The sequence below is a fragment of the Kryptolebias marmoratus genome, linkage group LG3, assembly GCF_001649575.2.
Source record: "Kryptolebias marmoratus isolate JLee-2015 linkage group LG3, ASM164957v2, whole genome shotgun sequence".
In the NCBI taxonomy this organism is placed as follows: domain Eukaryota; kingdom Metazoa; phylum Chordata; class Actinopteri; order Cyprinodontiformes; family Rivulidae; genus Kryptolebias; species Kryptolebias marmoratus.
The window spans coordinates 1,368,487-1,392,510 of record NC_051432.1 but is presented as its reverse complement, the minus strand read 5'-3'; the positions used below and the strand labels follow the sequence as shown (position 1 = coordinate 1,392,510).

The window sequence follows — 24,024 nt, the reverse complement described above, 5'->3', positions numbered from 1 at the left end:
TAGGTGTTGTGATGAGAAGCTATTTTATTTTCTGTTTTTCAAGAGTAGTCAGCTTGTAGGGCACCACAACTGCTTCCACCCGTGTCAATCATCATCATCATCATATGAAATAACTTTTTGTCACAACAAAAAATAGTGGCTGGTAAAATTTTTAATTTCCACCCCTGGTTACAACACCAACTTTATTTAATATAATCAAAAATGTTACTGGGAGCTCTGACAACCATTTGATCTAAAGTCTTATTTTGCTTCCAGGGAGAGCGTGGCGAGCAGGGAGAGGTGGGACCTGTTGGAGCCAGAGGAGGACCTGTGAGTTTCTGAAATCAGTGTTGCTGCCTTTCACTTTTATTTTCAGCATACAGGTTTTTTTCAGTTTAATTCCATTCAGTTTATTTATATAGCTACAATTCCCAACAAAGGTGGTCACTGGGCACTGTACAACAGAAAATACCTAGTCCATTTCATAAATCTAAATTCAAAGCTGATCCAGATTCAAACCTAGTTATAGCCAAGTCAAATCGATTGTAATACAATACAATACAATTACACTCAGTATATTACAAAATGCCAATTTGTAAAAAGTTGTTTATCTAAGAAAACCATCAGATAGCATCAGAAATTCAATTTGCTGCAATCCTCCATCCTGAGCAGCACACTGGTGACAGGCCTAGTTTTTATGGAGAGATGGACAAGGAACACAAAATAAATGTCAGTAATAACTGCAAAAACAAACATTAAAAGTAAATGGTTCTCACTTACTTAGTGTATTTTTTAACCTGTTTCAATTTTTTATCATCCATTTACTCATACAGTTCTATTATACATTTTACACTTTATATACAACCCTTTTTTATTCTCACTCACACACTCGTGAGCATATCGGTGTCAATAGGGGATTCAAAGTCTTGCCCAAGGACACTTTAGCCCTTTGTAGGGGTTGGGGGATTAAACCCTCAACCCTTTGCATAAAGGAGGACTTCCCTACCACTGGGCTAAGCTGCCCCCATAGAGGCATAAAGATTAAACTGTGGAAATGTGGTCATTTTGTCCTCCAGCAGTCTAATCCTGTAGCAGACTAAGGGAGAGCTCAGGAAACCCAAGCTCACCCTAACTATAGGATTTATCAAAGAGGAAAGTTTTAATTATAGCCTTAAAGGTAGACAGGGTGACAGCCTCACAGACAGAAACAGGAAGTCAGTTCGACAAGAGAGGAGCCTGAGAACTGAAAGCTCTGCCTCCTGTTCTACATTTAGAAACTCTAGAAACCACAAGTAAACCTGCAGTCTGAGAGCGAAGTGCTCTGTTAAAAAATATGGAATAATAGATCTTCAATATATGATGGAGCTTCGTTGCTGAGAGCTTTATGTTAGAAGTAAGATTTTAAATTCTATCTTAATTTGACAGGGAACCTAGGGAGAGAAGCTAAAACTGGAGAAATATGATCTCTCCTCCAAACTCTCATCAGGACTCTGGCAGTAGCATTTTGGATCAACTGAAGACTTTTTAAAGAGTTTTGTGGACACCCAGATAATAAAGAATTACATGACTCCAACCTAGAAATGATAAACACTTGATTTTCATTTTGGGACTAGATGTTTTTAATTTTAGTGATATTCTATAGGTGGAAAAAGAAAGCATATTATCCCATGTCATACCAGTCTTTTTTATGAAATCCCACATATCTGTGACAGTCACTATCGAACTGCTGGCCACATCCATATGATACAACTGAGGAAGACAGAAATTATTATCATACGAGTAGAAGATTTTAAACATAGAAATAGCCCCATCTCCATGACATAAGACCAGTCTTACATCAGAAAATTGAATATTGCAGCTAGTGAACACCTGAGTGAAACAGTCTAATAAGAATAATATTTTTTTTTATTCAAGTAGACTAAGCTGATGATTATTTAAAGCTGCATTGAAGGAGCTGTTTCTTGTTTGCCAATACTATAAAGGTTTTTTTAATTCAAAAGACTTTACAGGTGCACTACTGCATTTTTCAGACCCTTGTGAACCTTGCAAGATAACAGGGAGCTGGTACCTATCTATAGCTCAGTAAGTGAGCTGCAGAGTACACCCTGGACAGGTCTCCAATCCATTACAGGACCACAAAGAAACAAGTTTACTCACACCTATGGCAAATTTAAAGCTTCTGATTACCCTCACGTGCATGTTTTTGATCTGCTGGAGGAAACCTGAGTACCCAGAGAAAACTCACAGATGCATAGGGAGAACATGTGAACTTCACACTGAAAGGTCCTGCAGAGTCATCCAAGGACCTTCTAGCTTAAACGCAACAGTGCTAATCAAATACACTGAACATGTGTCAGCACTAATAAAATCTGCAGGATGCAGCACTGATAAATTATCCGGTTTCTGGTAGTTATTCTGTGAACTAAAACTCTCTTAAGGGGAATTACATATTTTTTATATATTTTTATCTTTTACTACATAACATCACACACAAAAAAACTGTGCTGTTACTTTATCTCTTTTCTGTTTTAGGGTGAACATGGAGAGAAAGGACCTGATGGGCCTCCAGGATTACCAGGAGCCAGGGTAAGATGTGGGTATGAGTACAACACCCTATGGTGCTCAAGAATCCAGTTATATATAAAAGTTTCCTGAAATTGTGAAAACAATGTAGAATACAAAAAAATAATATCATCAAAAGATAAGTATTAAGTCTCTTTCTTAATTTATTTCTTTGAAATATACTAAAAAGTGGTTCTGAAATTTTCTATAAGAAGTACCACCTCAGAAAATGCTAAGCTCTCCAAGTACCAACCTACCATCAGGCTTGGACTGAAATGTTTCAAACAGATCTGCCTGACACAAACAAGCAAACTGACCAATTTACTTTAACCCTAACTTACAAACCAAGCCAACTACTCTAACCCTTCAACAAACTAAGTTGGCTCAGTGACACAAATCAAAGCTTAAATAACCTGAACTGGGCCGTACTTGGGTTAGGGTTAGGGTTTGGCTGAAACACCCAATGAACCCAAGGTCCATTATGAGTATGTATCCCAGAATTCTAACTACGAACTTATGAATGTAATAATTTCAACCATCTTCACATTTTAACTCACGAGATAAACAAATGATATGGGATCTTGATTGATATGTCACCTTGACTTTGACTCACTGCTCCAAACTGTTTTGATCATTGGACTGGAAACCACAGAAATCTGGAAAACACACCTAACCACAGCTAAAGTTTGCAGTTTAAGATGTGATGATTCATGCATTCATTGCTGAGAACAAACCTTTGCTGCAACAGAACCAAATACAAAATTGAGATCATTTCAATTAAAACTCTCTTACTGTTTGGGACCTTTTGTCTCTTCCAGGTCTTATAGAGACTTCCCTTGAGCTACTTAAGTAGACATGTAACATTGGTTAACCATCGACCACTATGGTTTCATATTCTCCACTTTAGTTGTGTTTCAAGTGGTTTTCATTTGGAGCCAAAATTACAGTTTGCTAGAACTAATTTTTCTAGCTATGTCTGTTTTATTATTTTTGCATCATAGTTCAATAATGGTTAATTAGCTTGTTATTTAACTTAAGCAGTAAAACCCATATTTTTTCCAAGTACCACTAAAGGGATCCTGAGTACTAGCAGTGTACCACTAGTGTACAACAGTTTGAGAACCACGGTGCTTGAATAAACAGGCATTACTAAACAGCAGAACAGATGAAGTGGAAAAATGGAAATCATTATTCATACGAAATCAGGCATTCCTCTGTCAGGTCATAGAATGGATTGCAAAGCCTCTGAAATGTGCTGGCATCCTGACAACCCAGGGCATCAAAGTTAAACACATGGCTACATGGAAGAGCTAATTCAGTCTGAGAGAAAAACTAGATTAAATAAAACTGTTGAAGAAAATCCTAAATGAGTCAGAAATAAAGATCCAGAAAGAAAACAGTCTGAAAGTAAATGCCAAAGCAGGAAAAAATCAAAATGTTGCAACCTTTGAAAAACGTCATTTCCTTTCTCCTTAGTTCAGTCCTAATCTGTGCTGCCCTCATCACAGAGTTCAGTACCCTAAAACTCAAAGACAGCAGAATCAGTGTTTCTAAATATGTTCTTCTGTCCTGAGCATGTTCTTCAACAATAAAAAAATTGACAGAGATAAGCCCAGTATCTTGCTCAGACATCCACAGCTGTAAAGGAGAGTTTTGTTTTGTGCTTTTATTAAAGTGTCGCAGGTCTTTATGAACTTCTGTCTAAACAGCAAAATTTGTAATCCACCAGTGAGCAGACATGAATAGCCTCTTGTTACATGTTTTTTTTCTGCAGCTCAGGGGGGATTGAGGGCTGGAAAAGAAGCTGAGAGGCCCTCAAAGAAATCTCTGTTCCCCAGGAATGCCCTCATACTCCCTAACATAGCAGAGCTCGGGCAGGAAGGTCGGGTGATTGGGTTCAACCTCACCATTTAGATGGAAATGTTATTTCAAAAGTTTTTTTTTCTTTAGATATGGTCGGTCTAAATGGGGGGAGAGGACTTTTTGAGGCTCTACACACTCAGTTCTGTGTAGGGATTTTGAACAACCACGTGTATTCTGTGTCTCTGATGGTTTATGTCTCTGTGTTTGAACAGGGAAGCAAAGGGAATCCAGGCCTTCCAGGACTTCCTGGCCCTGCAGGTCACAGAGGCCAGAAGGGAGACAGGGTAAGACCTTTTCAAGCAAAGTCATGCCTTTTTTATATTTTACAACAAATATTCAAAATATGCTATTAACAATCCATTCTAAATTTTATTTTAATTTCTGGAAATTAAAATAAGAAAGAACAGAAATTATGGGCTAATTAACTTTCAAATATCGCAGCAAAATAAAATTCACTGTCAAAATTTAATCAAACTGACTTTTACATTTTTTTCTCAAAACAAAATAAATCTGGTGTTTGGTTTATTTAAAATGTTTACAACATTTAAACCCCCTTCATAATATCCCTGCAGGTATTTGTGCTACAGCTCTTTTTGTTTTCTGTTAAATGTTTACATTTTCAACACAATATTGTCCTTTTTTCCAGGGTGGAGTTGGTCTCAGTGGTCCGAAAGGAGAACAGGTATTTTTATAACAAGTTTTTAAATTGCAGTTGTTATTGTGATGTACACACAAATCAAAAAGTGTTGAATTTAATCTGATTAAAGGCTTACAATCTTTTACTTTAGGGACCTCCAGGTGCTGAAGGAATATCAGGAGAAAGAGGAGACATGGTGAGTGAAACCCAGCTGAAGGACCTGCTGCTAACTGGTGTCTTCAGACAAAAACAGACTAGGCAGGCAATGAGCAAACAGCAGGATTAACATGCAGTCTACAAGGTTAAGAGAAAGACTTCAACTTTTAAAACTTGTTGTGAAAAAATTACAATTTCAAGTGATTTAGACAAAATCTGATTAAAGAAATCCTCTGACACGGCTCTATACAAACATGAAATGATTACAGATGTTTTCTGTTTCAGGGTGATGAAGGAGAACCAGGAGAGAAAGGATCGGTATGTGCACCTAAACAGAGTGTTTTTGCACTCACTGGGCTTTTTGTATATTTACAGGTGGTCCCTTTTTTTGTGAGGTAATGTGTATTGATGCCTAAACTATGGCTTCATTAGAGAGAGTGATCAGCTGCAGTTTGTCTAAAAGCTCACTAAGGATTTGCAATGCTGCGTGAGCAAAGTCTTTTTGTTGTTGTTATAAGTTAGTTTTGGACTTGTGGAATAAATGTTTTATCTGTACATTAATTCCAGTCAGGCCCACCAGGAGAAACGGGAAACAAAGGACCGGAAGGAGGCCGAGGACAACCAGGCAAAGAGGGCAAGCATGGTCAGCCAGGACCACGAGGCATGCAGGGAGACAGGGGGGTACCAGGCCTGCCAGGACCACAGGGACCACCGGTAAGAAGCTTTGGCAGAGAAATGTCAACTATACATAATTAGACTGTGTCGTACATTTAAACCCAGAGTTAATTAATGTTCCTATAGAAAATGCTGAGTACAAATAGAAATATTAAAATTCTGAAAAAGTGGAAGTGTCAATAGTGATGTGATTAAAATCTGTAAACCAGGGGGTCTGCAACCTATGGTTCCAGAGCCATATTTGTCTCTTTTTACTGCTCAGAAATGGCTCCTTGTAACTTTGACCAAACATGACTTGAACCTGGGTCATTTCTAGATTATATTGACAACAGGAAAGTAAATGGAAAATGGCTCACACTTCTATAGCACTTTATCTAGTCCAAGGACCCCAAAGCGCTTCACACTACAAACAGTCATTCACCCATTCATCCACTCATTCACACACTGATGGTGGTAAGCTACATTGTAGCCACAGTTGCTCTGGGGCAGGCTGACAGAAGTGAGGAAAGGAAAGGGTAGCTGTAGCAGTTTAGCCATCCAAATTTTGGCAATATGTGCATAGAATATTGGAAAGGATTTGTGCACACAGCTTGTCATGTCTGTACCAGAATCAGCTAAATATGAAGAGAAATTTCACTAAAATGTGCTTAAAAACAGTTTCCAATTGACCCAACAGTATGTTAGTTTGTTTAAGTAATTTTCGGACACAAAGTGTGGTTGCTTTTTAAATCCACTGGAAAATTACCAAGAAACAAACTTGAGGCAAATTGTTGGAAAACCTTAAAAATGGTTTTGTGCATCTATTGGAAATGACTGAAATTAAAGGCATCAAAATATAGGATATTAATGAGAGCAAGTTATTCTTAAAACAAAAAGAAGAGAAATAAAGATGTAATTCTAATAAAAGCTTGGTACCTTAAGCATTTTAAGTAAAGAAAGATTGAGGCCTTTTATTTCATTTATGTCCTAAATTACCAATAAATTGGTCTATTTTTATGTTCACTCTTTTTCAGACATCAAGATGCAGGGTAATGTTTTTTTTTATCATTGAGTGAGCTATTTTACTCATTTTCTATAAATATGAGAAAAACTGAAACAGATCAACATGGTTCTATAAAAGAAAGTGTGATTTTCTTGTACAAAACAGTTTTGCCAATACATTTAAAGATGTTTGTTTTATTTAAATGATTTGTCACAATGCAATATAAAATATAAAATTTTATAAATTGTTTAATCTTCATTTTAACAACCAGGTAGATTTTGTGGTTCTTCACAAATTTTATTTAATAGGAGAGACAGTAAAAATGGCTCTTTCATTTGTAGAGGTTGCAGACCCGCGCCTTAGACCTTACCATGGGTAGGCTACGTTGTGTTTGTGACTCCACTTACAGTGATGGCAGACAACACTAAGAAACTCTTTGTAAACAACATGGACAGAAACTTACAGCGGACTGATCAATATCCTGAGTGTGTAAACGTTTCTTCTCAGTAACAAGGACTACACCATCTGCTGCTAACAAGCCCTGCAATTCCTCCATTTTCTCTCACCTCTCTGTCAGCATTTTAGAGAGGCACAGAAGTCTGAAATATATTCTGCAGTCATGTCTTAATAAAACACATAATTCTTCAAGTTTTATCCTGCTGTGTTCTTATTTTCACCCCAAGATTGTCCATTTTATCTACCAGTAATCTCTCATTAACCCTGACAATCAGGGGAATAATTGATTTACACGTCCTTCTCCTTACTTTTGCCATACATCATTTGCATCTCCCTTCCATTTTATGTGTATTTAAGTTGTTTTGGGCATTATTTGGACTTTGAGAACTCGATGAATTGTCCCAACATGAAAACAACTGTGTTGTTTTTTTCTGAGTTTTATATCCATAATGTTATAAAGAGTCACTTTTGTTGTTTGTACAGGGGAAAGCTCCAACAGATTCACACATCAAACAAGTCTGCAGAAGGGTAATGCAAGGTAAGTGTCTGTCATCTTTATCTTTCAGAATATTTTCATTACTGTGAGACGACTTTTCACTTTGTTTGATCTACGAGCTGATGTTGATTCTGATGTAGCTGTTCCAACATGACCCAGGCACTTAGTGTTCTTCATTTCCTCCCATGTCACAGAGCAGCTGGCCCAGCTAGCAGCCAGCCTGAGAAGACCTGAATCAGGTATCGCCGGGCTTCCCGGCCCTCCTGGTCCACCTGGACCACCAGGCCCTACTGGAGAAAATGGATTTCCTGGCCATACTGGGTCAAGAGGTCTCCCTGGTCTAAAGGGTCCACCTGGGTTACTTGGTCACAAAGGACCTAAAGGTGAAATCCTGATTGGCAGCTCTACGCCTGGCGTAATATAGTGGTAGTAGTCAAATGTTCTTACTGAATTGTTGTGTAACTCTGCAGACTTTTAATACAGAGGCACCAATAACAACACTAAGTACTAAGTTTAACATACTACCTCCTTAGGAATCACAGGGGTAAGAAGCAGCCAGGTGCTGTTAATCTAATGTATTGATCAGGAGAGAAAAACCTGCTCTGAAACATTCAGATAATGCCAAATAGAAAATAAAGCATCCAAAGATCATAGAGAAGCAATTACTGCTGTGCCATACTTGGTAAAAACTAAACAGCAGATCAGCACAAGCACCTTATACCAGCATGGTGGTGATTTGGGCTTGTTTTACAGCTACAAAAGCTTTGAGTCAACTATGAACTCCTCTATAGGCCAAAAGATTCCAGAGTCAAATGTGAGACCATCTTTCTGACAGCTAAAATTTGGACCAAAGTGGGTCATGATGCAACAGAACAATGATCCCAAACACAACAGCTCATCTACCACAGAATCAAGAATCAAGATGCTGCAATGCTTCAGTCAGTCCAGACTCAGCCTGATTGAAATGTTGAGGTGGAACTTTAGGAGAGATATGCCTTTATGAACTGAAGCAATGTTTTCAACTCATCAAAATGTGTTAGGGGGCCTCTTCACCACAGAAATCAACCACCTTCATGTTAATAAAGAAACAGATGGGATGTTACTCTGAGTTCTTCAAGTTAGATCAAACCAAATCTTGTAACTTTGATTATGTTTCCTCTGTGATAATAACTTTCCTTTCCACAGGTGATCAGGGTGACCGAGGGGACAGAGGACCAACTGTGAGAGGACCCAAAGGAGATCCAGGGGTTCCTGGTCTCCCAGGTAAATAAGCATGACTCAGATATCAGAGCTTAAAACCAGAAAAAATCTGCAGACATTTTGAAGGATGCTAATGCAGCTACTGCCTAAAATTCCAACAAACATAAACTTTATTCTAAAAAACCCATTTGTGAGACCAAATTTTAATTTCTCAATGTGTTTTAATAATCTAAGGTGACAAAATGTTGATGTTTTAAAGGATAAACTGTAGACGAAGTGTGATGAGAACCAAGATCAGAAGAAATGTTAAAGCTGCTGCCAGCAGATTATTAGGGTCACCATGGCAACCACACACCTGTGTCTGTCACTCCTTGACAGCACTCTTAATAAGACAGGCAAACAGAATACATACTAGAATTTATGCCTTAAAAATCACTGTAAAAAAAACTACAAATAGTACTGAAAAAAAATCATGAACTGAAGCATATGGTTGTACCACAAGTAAATTTTATTTCTGAAAGTTCTAGATGAGAAATATGACAAAAAAAACTTTAATTCCAGTTTTAAAGAGAAAATTCAGAATCAAGTACAATGGAAGTGCACTTGGGTGGAAGGATGGGTGCACTTTCTGCAGTCTGGGGGTATTTGAGAGGACACCATAAGACCTATGGCACTGAGACAGACATTGGATGAAAGAAGAAAAAATGCCTAGTTATGATGTATAAACTGTATAAAAGGTGTAAGAACACAGCTATGAAAGATAACAACTGAATAATAATACGAAGGCTTCAATGCTTATCCACTGGAATCTGTAATAAACCCCCTAAATCTTGACAAATTTGCATCTAATTCAGGTATTATTCACTAATTGTTCTGTAAAACTGTCCAAAGATAAATACTGTTAGAGTGGAAAGAAGTGACTGCATAAACATTATACAACTTATTCCTATTACTGCATACACCTAGGAAATTAAAATCAGCCATTTTAATGACCCAGGATAATTTCAGTGATGTAAATGTGCTCTTTAATGTATTTCCTAAAACAGAAACTGAACTGTATCCTAAACTTCCTAATTTGATTAAATTATCAGTGTGGCAGGTTATTGTTGGTAAAGATGTATCAGAGTGACTTCTGTTCTGCAATCTCTCCTCTTGCAGGTGAACCCGGTCGCCCAGCTTACGGTAGTCCCGGCCGTGATGGAGAGAGGGGACTCCGTGGTGTTCCTGGGATCAACGGCGTGCCGGGCCCTCCGGGTCACCCTGGCATGAACAGTTACTGTGAACCATCGCAGTGCGTCATGCCCGTGATGGCACAGCCAGTCTCTGCAAAAGACTCTGGTATGAAGGGCCCCAATGAGATATGAGAGGGGACCCGAGGTGAGCTGGAGGGGAAAAGATAGACAGAATGGAGAGAAACCAGAAGTCCACCGAAGATTTGTCCATTTGGGGTTTTATCACTTGGTTTGTGTATTTTAATTGAATTACTGCAGACACCAAAAAACATTCATCAGTTTTTGAAACTGATTTGCATGGAAAGGTTTTATTTTACCTCAATGCAGCCACCTCTGTACTATAAAATTAAAGGAGCATTTTTTAGAAATGAAGACCCTACTGTATATGCACAAATTTCTATCCAAACAATGAGGTTTTCTGTTTCTTTGTATGTTTCTGTAAATGTGTCAATATATACAGCTGGATGGCATTAGTTTGTTCCTGAGTACTTCACTTGGTTATCTCTTTAAGTCCCGCCCTAATGTAGTTTTGTTCGATCACTTCTGGACTGGAGGCTGGCCTTGTTTGAATGCCTCTTGAGCAAATTTATATGACTTTTTATTTATTATATTCAGGTTTGACGTGACATCTTGAAGTTGTACAAAAGAGAAAATAAACACATTTTGATAACTTCTTTTACATTTTGTATGAGCACATCCATCCATCCATTTTCTGTACCTGGTTAATCCTGTTCAGGGTTGCAGAGAGCTGCTGCTTGTCTCCAGCAGTCATTAGACGAGAGGCAGGGGACACCCCGGACAGGTTGTCAGTCCATCACATGGACACTAACAGACAAACGAGACAAGAAACCATTCAAACTCTTACTAACACTTAGAGACAATTTAGAGTGACCTAACATGCATGTTTTTGGTCTGTGGGAGGAATCTGGAGTACCTGGAGTAAATCCATGCATGCACAGGGAGAACATTCAAACTCCACTCAGAAAGGCCCCAGGCAAGATTTGATTCCATTTTCTGCCACTCATTCATGGTCAGGTTGCGGGAGCAAGAGGTCCAGGAGAGAAATCCCTCTTCCAAAACACAATTTCCATCTCTTCCTGGAGAATCCTAGGTGTACCCATGCCAGAGAGGATACATAATCCCTCCAGTGAGTTCTGGGTCTGTCCCATGGTCTCCTTCCAGTAGGAGATCCCCAGAAAACTTCCAGAGGGAAGCGCCCTGAAAGCATCCTAATCAGATGATGACCCACTTCAGATGACTCCTGTCGATACAGAGGAGCAGTGGCTCTACTTTCAGTTTCTCCCAAATAACAGAGCTGCTCACCTTATCTCTAAGGTTGAGCCATATGAAAGAAACTCTTTTCAGATACAAGATCTTGTTCTTCCTTTCATGTTTCATACCTCATGACCATTGGTGAGAGTTGGAACATAGACAGACCAGTAAATTAAGAGCTTTGCCTTTCAGCTCAGCTCCTTCTTCACCACGACTGACCAAAAAATGGCCTTCATTACTGCGGACAAGGCCCCAATCCATCAATCCATCTCTCACTTTATTCCACCCCCACTTGGTAAAAAGGATTCCAGGATACTTGAACTTCTCTGCTTGAGACAAAGACTCATCCCAACCTGCAGGGAGCATTCCACCTGTTTCTGGTTGAGAACCACAACCTTGGACTTAGAAGGGCTGATTCTCATTCCAGCTGCTTCACACTCAGCAGCACACCGTCCCAGTGCACACTGAGATGTCATGACCTGGGGATGCCAACAGAACCACATCATCTGCAAAGAGCAGAGAAAAAGACCCCGAGGTTCCCAAACCAGACACCCTTCAGCACGACTGTGCCTTGAGATATTGTTCATGAACACCACAAACAGGATCTGAGACAAGGGACAGCCCCGGGAAGTCCAACTGAGAACGAGCTCAACTTTGTGTCAAAGATGTGGACACATCTCCTGCTTTGGTTATACAGGAACTGGATGACTTTTAAAATCAATCCTGGCATTTCAAACTCCTGTAGCACCCCCCACAGAATACCTCAGGGAACATGGTCATAAACCTTCTCCAAAATCATATGTAGACTGGAGACTTAAACTCCCATGACTTAGCAACTCTGCAAGGGTGAAGATCTGGTCCACTGTTCCACAACCAGGACAAAAGCCACACTGCTCCTCCTGGATCTGAAATTAGGTAATCAGTCAGAGCCTCCCTTCCAACAACCTGGAGTAAACTTTTCCGGGGAGGCTGAGAAGTGTGATCCCTCAATATTCAGAACACACTCTTTCGTCCCCCTTTGTAAAAATGGAAACCTTAAACTCAAGGTTTTATCAAAGATAGACATGACTGTTTTCATCTTTAATAGGCAGAAAAATACTCTGCTTGTTTCAGCAAAGTTTAGAACGTTAGATTTTACCCGTAGAGCATGCAATTGACTAAAATACCAAATATTTTTCCATACCTGAACAATAAAACTAAACTCCATATTTTTCAGAATTGTGTAGAAATCTTGTGGGTTTCACTGCTTTTGAACTTATTGAGTTATTCCTATAGTACATTAATGCTCATTTGTTTTATTACTCAAGGCATCATAATTGTGTTTTTATACTAACCGCTTACATAAAAAAAAATTAAATTGAATAAAAAAATTGTTACTCTGAGATTAAGGATGGGGAAACTCCTGCTCAGAATGAATACAGATGACTTATTTGTCCTCAGCTCCCAGACTGACTAATGAAACACAAAAAGATGTTTGGCACAGAGCTGATTATCTTAAATTTAAAGATTTTAAATGATGAAACATGTTACTGTCGTCAGTTATTTCCAGGTTTGGGTCATACAGAGTTTTGCTTTTTTTTTAAAATCAAAGTTGATAACTTACTGAATGAAAGGGCTACAGAAGTCTACCTAAATAAAGATTTTACTGAACCATCTAAAACAATCACTTTGTCTGAAAATGTAAATTGTAAATTAAAATGTAATTAAACTTCTACCCTCACAGGTGTTCCAACTGATATTTAGATAAATGTTATTCAGAAAAACATTTCATTAATTTTCCACCTGAAATCAAGAAAAACAAATAAGATGACCTGGAGATTTCTCCTGTCTCATTACTCTTTCTACTTAGAATTATTCACAACATTGATGTAAACAAATACTCATATCAGAAGTCAATTTGTTTTTCTGTGTCTTTTAATGTAATCTCAAGTTGGTGAACAGGTACAACTTTGTCGCTCACTGTACTAAATCACACATCCATTGATAGTATAAATAGCCAACCTAATAATAATAGTACACATTTTTCAAATACATAAAATCATCAAGTATCCAAGTCTTAAGTTACAGACATCAAAGAAAAAGGCATACACAATATTGCAGACATTAAAAATCCAGTTTGAAGCAAAAAAAAAAAACTAAACAAAAAAAATAAGAAAAACAAAAATTATCATCACATTTTGGACATGGCAGTTAATTAGTAAACAGAAGGTTTGATAAAGAAATAAACTTCCTAGACTTTCAACTGACAAATATTGCAATAATTAGGCAATTCATGTTAAAAAAGTAACTAAAAGGGCTTAAAGTGTGTAAAACTTCCTGCACAAGACAAAGGCAACAGTTTTTTATTTTGAAACACCTTTTCCAAATGCCAGCAGGAGTGGCCTCCTGCCTCGATTGCCTTTGCTCCACTTCGGTTGTAAGGCATTTATGGATGATCCATCTGATTTGAAGGAAGGCATGACGCTTTCTACTCACTTTTTAAACTGAACTCAAAGACAGATGAGGGGACAAATAACTCATCACGGGCCAGTTTTTCACTTTTATACTTTTTTCTTTCTTTTTTTAATATTCCATTCAATGTAAATGTAGCAGCCAATTAAAATCTTTGGAACACACTTGCAGACAACAGTTAATCCAACATTTTACAACAATCTGACTCAGCGCTGCCCTACATCTATTTTCTTTCTTTTTTTTTTCTTGGGCATCGTGTCTTTAACCTTCAGACATTTGACTTTGAGCCCCGAGAGGAAGTTTATTTACCAAGCATGGTTTTCTAAAGTAAAATACTCAACACAATAAAGAATAAAAACATGAAATAAAAAGCCTGCCAGGCAAAAAGCTTAGCAAATTTGAATTGAGCTCTGCAGTACTGAGGATGGATGAGGAGGTGGGGGTGGAGGGATCGGGCTGGCGTGGCTCAGGGTTTGGCTCTATTGGATGCAGCAGTTATTGCGATGACGCAGGCGCATCTTTGGACGATATTTCTCCAGGTAGAACAGCTGCTTGCTGTTGAACGCTCCTCGACGCTTCCTGGAAGGAACAGCAGCAGATAAATTTAGCTCCATGTAATAGTCCATTAGTTTCTAAACCAGACCATGTGGTTATACAAGCAAATGGATCATTAGAGTTCATCCTGTTGACTCAGCATCGGATCAGGAGCTGGGTTTGGGCAGTCACTACACAGCGAGTCAGCCATTTTGTAGAAAGTTTACAGGGTAAACGTTTCAAACCCAGCCATGTTAGAACAAAAAGGGTTTCACTTTAACATGAACTTACTGTCGAATGAACTGGACAGCATCTTCATATTTCATCCCACATTCAATCAGAGCAAGTGCCACCAGGACCGGAGCTCTGCAGGAAACAAAAACACCCCGCCGGCATCAGGACAGACAGCCCAACCCCAGCACAATTCATACATGCAAGTAGCTCTATTTCACACTGTCCGATTTTGTTTTTCTCTTCTTTTTTATTTTGAAAATAAATAAATAAACAAATCATAAAACATTTTATTTCTACTTCAGATCTGTTTAAAAGCTAAGTGCTGAAAATCTGGTTTTCTTGAAGAAATGTACTAAAATGCATCCTGGGATTTGTTTAAAATAAATCCATAAATCTTATGTTGCATTTTTAAATTTTAGTTTTAATACTGTGAAAGTGTGGTGTTTTTTGCTGAAGGTTATATTGTCAGACTCTCAGACTGGCCCCTGCAGAACATTATCTTCATAAAAATAAACCAATAAATAAAAACATTCAAATGCAATTGTTACTTTTGTTGCTTAAGTATTAACACATATTACTTAATACTTATTTTATAATAGTAAAATATGAATGAATTTATTGTCATTTTAATTTTAATGCAAAGATAAATAAGGAGAGAACAAAAGCGAACATGTTGACACTCTTTGTTTAAAATCAAGTTTTCTCTGAACTCAAGACAGGTTTTAAACCAATGTATGATCAACGTCTTTATCCATAACTTTTTTTTTTACAAGGCTGAAATTTGAATTTAATCACACGTATCTAAAATTAGAATTTAATTTAAATCTTGTATTAGCAAAAACAACAGAGTAAACAGCCTGTGTTGTTTACACCTTTATCATTTCTTTCTTTCTTTGTACAGCATCACTGTGAGCCTGACGAGCTGATATTGGCAATTAATCATCTGGTTATTAGCCTCCTCAGTGAGCTGCATTAGTTGGCTTGGCTGTAAATATCCGCTGCAAACACGCTAACTCTTGTTAGCCATTTATACACAAGATCAGACTGGTCGAAAAGCTCACATTATAACATCAACCTCTGAGGTTGTATTTTTCCCCCAGTTATAATAACACCAGACGTGGGTCATTTACAGTTTCAAAACATATCCCAGTCAGTGTCACAACCACTAAAATTTCCCCTTATATCATTCTTACGGTTTAAACACCCAACAATTGGCCTGTTGACCTTTTGCTCTGAGCTGTCATTCGGTTGTGTACTGTAGCCGCGGGGGTGGGGGATACCCTTAAAACTTTATGCTTATTAATTATTACCAGGTGAAACATATAAACAGCATATCACAGCCTCACTATGCTAGCTAACAACCAGTTTATTATTACCGTAACATCAAGTTACATTCTGTGCAATAAGCATGACTTTAGAATTATAAATTCATCTGGTGCTTGTGTAAACATTGTGAAACTGAACGGAAGAGAAAGGTATGTTCTTATTTCTGTTCAAGAGAAACAAGGCGTGTTTCACGCTTGTTTCTGGGTAAATAAGAGTCAACCAAACAGAAAAGAGCCTATGAAAGAGGAAGGTTAAAGGAACAGGATGTCAGATCATTCTGAACTGAGAACCACAGTAATGTCGCCGAGTATGCCTGTGTGTCCATGGCTGTGTATATATATGATTTTTTTTAATCTCCATTTACTCATTTACTTGCTTCTTGTTTCATCATGAGCTATTTTGGACTTTCATCAACTATTGGTTTCCTTTGTCTCTTTTTCATTAGTTGTAAGTGCAGGAGTGGGGGGGGGGGTCCATGTGTTGCTGGATTGTGGAAAAAAAACAAAAAAACATCTGTGACAAAATATTTGTAAATAACGTTTTTCCTAATAAAAAAATAAAAGTATAATTTTTAAAATAAATAAATAAGAGATCCGAACATATAAAAGTAGAGTCATAAATCACCTTCCCAGTCCTGCCACACAGTGGACAGCAATGCAGCAGCCGGGCTCCTCTCTGAACTTCAGCTTCAGCAAGTTCAGCCAATCATCCACAATCTGGTTGGAGGGAGGAGCCCCGTCATCGAACGGCCAATCCTGGAGAGGAACAAGAGGGGGGAAACGGAGGAGGAAATGAGATCATCAGCCCAGTTTCTTGGAAACCTAAACAAAAGAGGTGTGAGGGCTGAACCAGCTGCGGGAGAAAGAATAATGTTGTCATTGGGGGGAAGACACCTGTGGAGTTTTTCTTTCCTTGGGATCTAAAAGTCCTGTTGGCATTTATTAAGTGTTATTCTGTAGTCCTCACCTAGCTATAATATTACACTAAACTCTGGTGATAAAAGAAAAAGGTAGTTGGCACACCTCAGGTATTCTATATACACACACACTATACAGTCTCATTAAATCTAGAGACAGCGAGGTTTTATTGTTTCTGACACTGATACGTGTATTGTTACAGAGAAAAGGGGGGCTTCTAGAGAATTTTGCAGCAATCCAGATGTTTGAACTCACCAGAACCTGGATTCCCTCTTTCACCACCAGAGTGGCATCATAGGTGGCCTCACAAACTCTCACCACAGTGGTGACACCATATTTCTTCAGCTCCTGCACAGATGTGTTACAGGTTCATTAAAAACACACAGACAGACACGAGCAGCACTACCATTTCAGATACAATGGAGGTAAAGCTTCATTCAACATCACTGTATCCTCAGCTAAATCATTTTCGACTGGCTCTCATCTTGTTTCAGAGTGTTAGACATAAATCCACATGGGCTCACCTCAATGAACTTGTTCAGGGTGGCGTTGGTGGGATTGTGGGTAATGAGGAACCTCATGTTTTTGTAGGTGATCTCGACGGGGGCTGGTCTGTTCATTCGAGCCATTGCGACGATTAAAAAAAGGGTTTCCAATATACAACAAAACTCTAATGAAGTAATGAAGTACAAATGTGACTGTAAACAGTTAAACCTGGAGGGAATTGTTAAACACAAATGTCCAGTGAGCTTTTGGAAGCCCAGAAACAAAAATCCTCCGATCTTCTGAGTTGGCAAGGCTAAAAACTAACAAAAACAGGAGGACAAAGACCAAAAAAACGGGCGACTTTAGGGAGCTGGCAGCCAACAAAAGAGAAAAGAAAAGAAACTCAAAAGCCTCTAATTTGGAATAAAACAAAAGAAAGGGAAGGTTAAAAAAAGAAAAGAAAAGAAAAAAAAAGGCTGGTTCCACCTTGATTCTGGCTGGGTGGAAGCCGACGAGGGCAGTGTGCAGCGGGTGGAGTTACCCCATCCAGGCCGAGTTATCGCTGGTTCTGGGAGGCGTCCTGGTCCTGCCAACTTTCTGGGGTCCCTCCTGTGGCTCAAGTGCGTCAGATAAATGGCAAGGTTGGCTGTTCACTCGTCTGCATAGGCAGCGTGCTGAGCCTGGCAGTAGTCTCCACTGCCCTTCAGAAACTCCATAAATGTGTGACCCAGAACACCACAGAACTGCTGTGAAAGATGACAGAGAAACAAACAACAGAACAGTAAATACACTAAAAGATGTGGTTGAATGGTAAACACACCAAACATCTTATTTTGTTGATTTTGTCATCAAATTCTGGAGAACTATCCTTCCCACAGTTTTGCAAAGTCCAAGCTGACTTTAAAAACTGTTTTTATCTCAAAGCCCCCACCCCCCACATCAAACAAGAAAAACCATTTGCAATATCAAGTTTACTTTCTAAAATAAAAGGAAATAAAATACTCCAAAAAAAGCCCAACTCAATGTTTTAAACCCTTCTATGTAAAATGGCACATAAATGATCAAAACAGACATTTAAAATGACCAGAAACAGATGGGATTTGTTTCTCACTCCTGTGATGAATTCCACACGTCACGACAGTTTTAGCAATGGAAGATGCACTGAAATCTGTCGATACATCTGATGTCACAGTGACACAATCTAAACCACTAACACACTCCTAGTTAATGTTCCAGTATTGTGACGTAGCTGCATTGTGCAGATTTATGTATAGACACTGCAGCGTGACATCAGTGCTGGCCCCAAAACAGATCCAAGAAACCACCAGATTTTTTGTTTATTTATTTAAATCACACCACTGAATCCGAGGGAAGCTGGGATTTTAAGCAAACTTTCAGATTACGTTAATATACACAAAGAGGCATGAGTCAGCGAGGAAGCACAGGAACAGGAACAGAACAAAGACAGACTGGAGTGTGAGGGGAGCAAAACCACAATCTGAAGGGAAGAAAATACTTTCAGCTACTGCATATACCAACAAATCTGATGATAGATGGTCTTAAACGCGTCTAAGCCCCATGGATATTATGAGGCTCGACAGAAGACAGCTGTGTGAACAGGTGGGTTATTTCTGGGGCATCAATCACCAACAATGACAGAGCAGATGACAAAGCGTGCCTGGCAGTGTTGTATAAACTCACTGCAGTGCTGCTAATATCTTATCTAATGGCTGCCAGTGTGTGTGTGTGTGTGTGTGTGTGATAGGAAGGATGTGTCATTTCTGACATCTAGGTCATATTTGAGCAGGCTGAGCTCACCATGAGGCCTTCAGCAGGGCTCATTCTCATCCCATGATAATCAACAGAAATCTCCACAAAACGCTCCCAATGTTTCAGTCCGGTACCAGAGGACTAGAACTTTCTCTTCTACCCATTCTGGGAACAGCTAAGCTGCTCTGGTAAATCCGCTGTTCGTCTCGTATTTAGTAGGAACTTGCTGGCGCTTCCGGACAAAGCTTTAAAGTAAGTGTGTAAAGCTTTAAAGTAAATGTGTGAGATGCGACACAGAGACACCCGCAGCTGTTGAAGCAGATAAACTCTTCTTTAAAACACACCGTGTTATACTGTTAGTAGAGCCCAGGGCTTAAAGTGCTCTTTGTGTGAGGGCAGACTGGGCGCCATCACAACAGAGGCCTTGAGACGATGTCAAGAAGCACGATACACGGAGCTTTTAAAGGATAAAAATACGACAACTGGTTTAAATGCCAGACAGACAGTCTATGGTAAAAACTAATACGCCACTGGCTACATTTAATACCTGACTGACGCAAAGATGCGTCGATTTTATCCAACAGAAACTTCGACTGACTAACCAGGACCAGCCCGGGCTGCCGCTTCCTAATCATTACGACCCGCACGCAAACCTCTAACCGAGCCCCTGAAAAATAATAATAAAAAAAAAAAAACAGACAAAACCGGGTGCAGCGAGCTCATTTTAAAGTGAAACACGAGAGAAAATGTCGGGAGCCAAAGTCGCGAAAATTCTGGACCAATTCGTGCCGCGGAGGCCGTGATTTCATCGAAGAAAGCGGCGGAGGCCAGCAGCAGCTGGTGAGAGTTAACGATACCGTCAGATTTACAGCACGAGCCCAGGAGATAAAAGGAGAAACAAAATGGCAGCCACAAAAAAAAAAAAAACACTTACTGGGATATGCTTACTCATTGAAGAATGTAGCTCGATCATACAGCCAGTCCCCAGAAAAAAGGTACAGATATGAATCGATTCTCCACCATACAGTCCGGTGCTGTTTCTCCGAGCTGAGCCGAAGTCTGATGATCTGCTGACACGAACCGGGCGGAGAGAAGGCAGAGGAGCTTTCCGGTATCGACTTTCACAATAAAACACTCGTATTTTATAACTCCCTCTAGAATAAAAAAACATTATTTTGCGTTTTAATGAGCTAGTCACATACTGTGTGCAGGGAAAACAAACAAACAAAGAAACAAAAACAGAACTGCTGCTTGACTAAAAGCAAACAGTAGATAAAACCTCAACTAAACTCAACTCAACTACCTTTTTCCCTTATTTATTTATTTACAACCTCATTACTAGCTTTAAATTGCCCCCGTTCTTGTTTTGGAGGTGGACAAATGACGTGAAACTGATGAGACAATAAATTAAATACTGTATCTTTGGTTTATAAAAGGCTTTACTTGATTGGTTGTGGAATAAAGTAAAAGTCAAAGTAAATGCAATGATCATTCTGTGTTTTTGGACTGTTCTTACCATAAATCATCACAATCTTTTTAGATTTGGGCTTGTGGTCTGTGGGATTCTTGAAACATAGTAAAGTAGCATCCCTGGTTGTAGTTTTATTTAAGACATAACTGCATGTTTTCTGATTGGTGTTTGCTAAAGTAATTTTAAGCATACATTTAAGGACAAAACTGTTAAAGGGGGATTTTTCTTTTCCACTGTCACCAATGTGCTGCTCAGGATGGGAGACTGTCAGGAAGTGAAGATTCAACGCAATCTGCTGGCTTCCTTAGAGAGATAACTTTACTAATTAGTGTTTTATAATGTACAGTTAGTGCAGAGTACCCTGAGATGGCTTTTGTTGTGAACTGATACTGTACAAATAAACTGAGCTAAATTGAATTAAATGCCGTGAACACAGACAGGCAGCACCACTGCACATGTGTGCCTTGCTCCAGGACAGCTGAGCTGTAGACAGAGGAAGGGTACAACTGGTTGTTCTTTATTTTGCAACTTTTAGCCCCCAGATTTCTCCTCTGGTACCTCCACACGGCTGGGATCTGGCTGACACGGCTGGGATCTGGCTGACAACACGTACCGAAAAGAAAACTTAGAACCTATTTTTTGACAAATTAATTCTTTCTTATCTGTTTTACAAAGTGGTTTATTTATTGGTTAAAAATTGGAACTTCCTGTTTTTTTCCTGACACACCTTTCACTTTTGTTTTGAAGAGACAGTCAGTTTCCGGTGTAATCTATCTCGTTGACTCCACCTTGACGCCTCCCAGGAAACCCCACCCTGAAAATGTGCGGTGTTCTGTCCAGACATCTCTCTGCCCAGAGCTGCACAAGTCAGGTGGGGACTGAGGTATGCTAGGTCCTCCAGAGACTGAGAATAGAAAACACCAGAACCAGTCCAGAGACACACAACACGACCCATAACTCCAAGGAGCACGTGGGCTGAATTCAGCTTTACTCTGGGCTTGAACTGAATTTTAAAATATAGATGTATAATTGTTTTCAACCCACTAATATACAAATAAACAGTTATTTTGTGTAGCTCTATGACTAAATATTTTTGATTTAAAATATTAAGAAAACAAGCATACAATTTATCTTTGCTACTTTGTTAGATTTGCTATAGCTTTAAAATAATTTAAAAGCAATTTTGTTTTTAACATGTTCAAAAAACCATAAAAACTCCAAAAATGCTACAATATTAGGTGTTTATCATAGCTTCATATCAATTTGTTCCCATTTCTTTAGTTGATGCAATCATGCAGGGAATTAAAAAAAACTATTTAAAATGTTTTTACAGAAGCCAAGAGAGGTAATGTGTATAAACCTGTTTTCTCATAAAAATTGTAATTTAAAAAATTCCAGGCAGGTAAGGTGCAGCTTGGGTTGGAAGCCACCTGGCAGTTTAGTGGGCGAGCTTGGCTCTCCGGCCGTCACAAAGCTGACGGGCTGGATGTGGAGCTGAGCGGAAGAAAGTAGTAAATAATGTGGGAAATAAGGTGCGTCTTTCTGATGTTGTTTGTGGCATCAAGGTTCCAACCAAGGCTGGGAACCATGAGGACTCAACACAAAATTTCAAAAGACTCAGAAAGCCCTGGAAGCAAATAGTATTCTGACACTCTAGCTCCTATTTCTGCTCCTGTTACAACACAAACAGCAACCGTACAAGTTCAAGTGCTTTTTCACCAGCATCAAAAGAAGATAAAACTGAACATAACCCTGAGATTGCAAGTCTGAGCCCAGGTCACGTCAGGAAGGGCATCAGGCGTAAGACATTTGCCAAATCTTCTGTGGAAATTTGCTCGCTGTGGCACTCCTGCAAGAGGGAGCAGCCAAAGGAAGGACGAATTGTATTTTTAAAAAATTATAATAAAAAAAATGTTTCTTTTTGAGCCTCTATATTACTTAGATGCTGTTTTAAACTGATATAATTTTCTTCATTTATAAAAATAAAAAAAAATGTCCACACAAGACTGGTCCTGGGTTCAAGCACCAGATTGGATCTGAGGTCTTTCTGTGTGGAGTTTGATGGTTCTCCTCGTGTTTGTGTGTGGGTTTTCTTTGGGCACTCCGGTCCGTCCGTCCGTCCGTCCGTCCATCCATCCGTCCGTCCATCCATCCATCCATCCATCCATCCATCCATGCATCCATCTTCTGCTTATCCAGGGTCGGGTCGCGGGGGCAGCAGCCTAAGCAGGGAAACCCAGACTTCCCTCTCCCCAGCCACTTGGGCCAGCTCCTCCGGGGGAACCCCAAGGGGCTCCCAGGCCAGCCGAGAAACATAGTCCCTCCAGCGTGTCCTGGGTCTTCCCCGGGGCCTCCTCCCGGCGGGACGTGCCTGGAACACTTCACCAGGGAGACGTCCAGGAGGCTTCCTAATCAAATGCCCAAGTCACCTCAACTGGCTCCTCTCGATGTGGAGAAGCAGCGGCTCTACTCTGAGTCCCTCCCACATGACCGAGCTTCTCACCCTATCTCTAATGGAGAGCCCAGACACCCTGCGGAGAAAACCCATTTCAGCCGCTTGTATTCGTGATCTCATTCTTTCGGTCACTACCCAAAGCTCGTGACCATAGATGAGGGTAGGAACATAGATTGACCGGTACATCGAGAGCTTCGCCTTTTGACTCAGCTCTTCACCACGACAGATTGGTACAGTGCCCACTTTACTGCGGATGCTGCACCAATCCGCCTGTCAATCTCCCGCTCCATTTTTCCCTTATTCGTGAACAAGACCCCGAGATACTTAAACTCCTCCACTTGGGCCACAATATATTCCCTGACCCGGAGAAGGCACTCTACCCTTTTCCAGCTCAAGACCATGGCCTCGGATTTGGAGGCACTGATCCTCATCCCAGCCGCTTCACACTCGGCTGCGAACCGCTCCAGTGAAAGCTGTAGATCACGGCCTGATGAAGCCAATAGGACCACATCATCTGCAAAAAGCAGAGATGAACAAGACCCGAGATCCAAAATGGATCCCCCTCGACACCTTGGCTGCGCCTAAAAATTCTGTCCATAAACGTTATGAACAGAATCGGTGACAAAGAGGAACCTAGGCGAAGTCCAACTCTCACCTGAAACGAGTTCGACTTACTGCCGGCAATGCGGACCAAGCTCTGACACCGGTCATATAGGGACCTAACAGCCCGTATCAAAGGGCCTGGTACCCCATACTTCCGGAGCACCCCCCACAAGATTCCCCGAGGGACACAGTCGAACGCCTTCTCCAAGTCCACAAAACACATGTAGACTGGTTGGGCGAACTCCCATGCACCCTCAAGGACCCTGC

General features: G+C 39.8%; 2 protein-coding genes and 1 long non-coding RNA gene across 6 annotated transcripts in view; 2 read left to right on the top strand and 1 right to left on the bottom strand.

Moving 5' to 3' along the window:
- Positions 1 to 10,917, top strand: part of col9a1a (collagen, type IX, alpha 1a) — a 28,789-nt gene extending 17,872 nt beyond the window's left edge. The window contains exons 20-30 of the mRNA XM_037974589.1: positions 256 to 309; positions 2,512 to 2,565; positions 4,617 to 4,688; positions 5,051 to 5,086; positions 5,193 to 5,237; positions 5,483 to 5,515; positions 5,765 to 5,911; positions 7,794 to 7,848; positions 8,001 to 8,189; positions 8,992 to 9,069; positions 10,165 to 10,917. Coding sequence (XP_037830517.1) covers positions 256 to 309; positions 2,512 to 2,565; positions 4,617 to 4,688; positions 5,051 to 5,086; positions 5,193 to 5,237; positions 5,483 to 5,515; positions 5,765 to 5,911; positions 7,794 to 7,848; positions 8,001 to 8,189; positions 8,992 to 9,069; positions 10,165 to 10,370 — 969 coding nt within the window. The 3' untranslated portion in view covers positions 10,371 to 10,917. The remainder of the gene's footprint in view (positions 1 to 255; positions 310 to 2,511; positions 2,566 to 4,616; positions 4,689 to 5,050; positions 5,087 to 5,192; positions 5,238 to 5,482; positions 5,516 to 5,764; positions 5,912 to 7,793; positions 7,849 to 8,000; positions 8,190 to 8,991; positions 9,070 to 10,164) is intronic.
- Positions 10,918 to 13,406: 2,489 nt separating this feature from the next.
- On the bottom strand, positions 13,407 to 20,321 carry ptp4a1 (protein tyrosine phosphatase 4A1). 4 transcript variants are annotated; one of them, XM_017432146.3, is made up of 6 exons: positions 20,163 to 20,320; positions 17,497 to 18,204; positions 17,228 to 17,320; positions 16,680 to 16,810; positions 14,787 to 14,861; positions 13,407 to 14,540 (listed from the first exon to the last, which is right to left on the bottom strand). In XM_017432146.3, the coding sequence occupies exons 2-6, from the start codon at positions 17,599 to 17,601 to the stop codon at positions 14,441 to 14,443; spliced, it is 504 nt and encodes a 167-aa protein (XP_017287635.1). In that variant the 5' UTR covers positions 17,602 to 18,204; positions 20,163 to 20,320; the 3' UTR covers positions 13,407 to 14,440. The 4 variants fall into 4 exon arrangements, with proteins under 4 accessions (XP_017287635.1, XP_017287638.1, XP_017287637.1 ...); XM_017432149.3 differs by having other exon boundaries at positions 20,177 to 20,320; XM_017432148.3 differs by having other exon boundaries at positions 17,497 to 18,201; positions 20,163 to 20,316.
- LOC119616896 overlaps positions 18,940 to 24,024 on the top strand; it is a 9,947-nt gene continuing 4,862 nt past the window's right edge. Inside the window, exon 1 of the long non-coding RNA XR_005232973.1 lies at positions 18,940 to 19,480. This is a non-coding gene — a long non-coding RNA (uncharacterized LOC119616896). The remainder of the gene's footprint in view (positions 19,481 to 24,024) is intronic.

What these genes read in the sequence shown, in the direction of transcription:
- ptp4a1 (XM_017432146.3), bottom strand. Translation starts at nt 17,601, where the DNA reads ATGGCTCGAATGAACAGACCAGCCCCCGTCGAGATCACCTACAAAAAC. An exon ending in AAGAGGGAATCCAGGTTCTG is followed by an intron (nt 16,811 to 17,227) that starts GTGAGTTCAAAC and finishes GTTCCTCTCCAG; the next exon opens with GATTGGCCGTTCGATGACGG. An exon ending in TGTGTGGCAGGACTGGGAAG is followed by an intron (nt 14,862 to 16,679) that starts GTGATTTATGAC and finishes TGTTTCCTGCAG; the next exon opens with AGCTCCGGTCCTGGTGGCAC.